Raw genomic sequence first — 1,858 nt, forward strand, 5'->3', positions numbered from 1 at the left:
GCAAAACTTCTAATTTTGAGAAACCACGTACTTCATTCAAATCACCACCAATCATGTTATCCTAAAATTAAGCAGTTACTCAGTATCCTCCGCTTGTTTGAATATGCAAATCATGCCCAACCACCCACATATCCTTCATGTAAAAAATAGCAAGGTAGAGAGAGAGGTTCTCTCATCACCAATGACCAAAGTTAGTAAGTTTCTGAACATGCAAAATGTCCTCCCTTGATTCCCTTTCTACGTAACATATATAAACCCCTTTCACCCTCCCATGTTCTTCAAGCTTGGTTTCGGATCCAAAACAGAAAAACAAAAAATAAGAAAAAAAGAAATAAACAGAAGAGAAAAGCTTGTCACAAGATGGGTTTCAAAAGCTCTTCTCTTCTCTGCTTGGCTCTTGTCCTTGCAGTCTCATCTGCCACTCAGGCATTTGACATCACAAAAATTCTATCCCAATACCCAGAGTTCTCCACATTCAGCAAATACCTCACCGAAACCAAGCTCACCGAGCAAATAAACAGCCGCAACACTATCACCGTCCTCGCCGTCGACAATAGCGCCATCTCCGCCATCTCCGGCAAGTCCGCTGATGCCATCAAGGCCGTCGTCAGCACCCACATTGTCCTCGACTTCTTCGATGAGAAGAAGCTCATGGAAGCCCTCGGCAGCAAACAACAATTGACAACCCTCTACCAAGCCTCCGGCCTTGCCGTGAACCAGCAAGGGTTCCTCAAGGTTGCACTCATCGGCGAGGGTGAGGTTGCCTTCGGCTCCGCCGTCAACGGTGCTGCCACCGATGCCGAGCTCGTGAAGACCGTCACCAGCCAGCCCTACAACATCTCCGTCCTTCAGGTCTCTAAGCCTATTGTGTTCCCTGGTGCCGACAAGGCTTCTCCTTCACAGGGTGCTGCTAAGGCCCCAGTGCCCGCACAAGGTGCCAAGGCCCCTGTGCCCGCTAAGGGCGCCAAGGCTCCCGTTGCTGCACAGGGTGCCAAGGCACCTGCTCCTTCAGCTGACAAGGTTGTGGCAACATCACCTTCCAGTGATGTTGCTGAAACCCCAGTTGATGCCCCAACAGCATCAAGCCCATTGGCTTCAGGTCCGGCTTCAGGTCCCGATGCTGCAGATGCTGCAGCTCCTTCCAGCGCTTCAAGCACCACCAAGGTTGGTTTGGTTGGAGCAGTGATGGCCTTTGCTTCTGTCTTGGTCGTTTTGTAAATTGATTAAGATCGAAAGCAAATGATTAAGATATATACATTTCAATTGTAATACACTTGTAGAAGAAGAGTGAAGAGGGAGAGAGGGGAGAAAAAGAAAGAGGACAATATTGAAAGAGACAAGGTTTGTTATTATTGAAACTATTTGTTAATGATATCAAACTCTAGTGCTGTAGATTTTGTTTATTTTTAGAAGTCAAATGCATTGATAGAAATTCAATCAAGGTAAAGGTACACATGCCCAATACCAGTTTTCAATCATTAAATTATCGTTTAACCCAAGAAATAAAAGTAAAAGGTTAAAAAGTATTTTTGACCCTAATGTTTCAAGTTTGTGCAAATTCTGCCCTTATTCTATTTTTGTCGTTGTTTCTACCCCTCGTGTTTTCAAACAGTGCACCGTCTACCCCTCCGTCAGTCGGATGTTAAAAAACTAACGAAATGAGCTGATTTGGCTTTATTTTTTTTATATTTTTTGGACCAGCCACGTGGAAATTACAAGTGAAATTGGAAAAAGGGGGCATGAGAGATTGAAACTCAAGACCTGTAAGTAGCAAAACATGCATTTAACCAGTTCCGTAACATACATAATTGATATATACATCAAGCAAATTTAATTTTTATTATTTCTTTGATCATCA

General features: G+C 43.9%; 1 protein-coding gene across 1 annotated transcript; it reads left to right on the forward strand.

The window, feature by feature from the left end:
• Nucleotides 1-262: 262 nt before the first annotated feature.
• On the forward strand, nucleotides 263-1,403 carry LOC130721392 (fasciclin-like arabinogalactan protein 3). Its single transcript, XM_057572186.1, has one exon. The coding sequence runs from the start codon at nucleotides 361-363 to the stop codon at nucleotides 1,216-1,218; it is 858 nt and encodes a 285-aa protein (XP_057428169.1). The 5' UTR covers nucleotides 263-360; the 3' UTR covers nucleotides 1,219-1,403.
• The last annotated feature ends 455 nt before the right edge of the window (nucleotides 1,404-1,858 follow it).

This window comes from Lotus japonicus, chromosome 5 (assembly GCF_012489685.1).
Source record: "Lotus japonicus ecotype B-129 chromosome 5, LjGifu_v1.2".
Lineage (NCBI taxonomy): Eukaryota > Viridiplantae > Streptophyta > Magnoliopsida > Fabales > Fabaceae > Lotus > Lotus japonicus.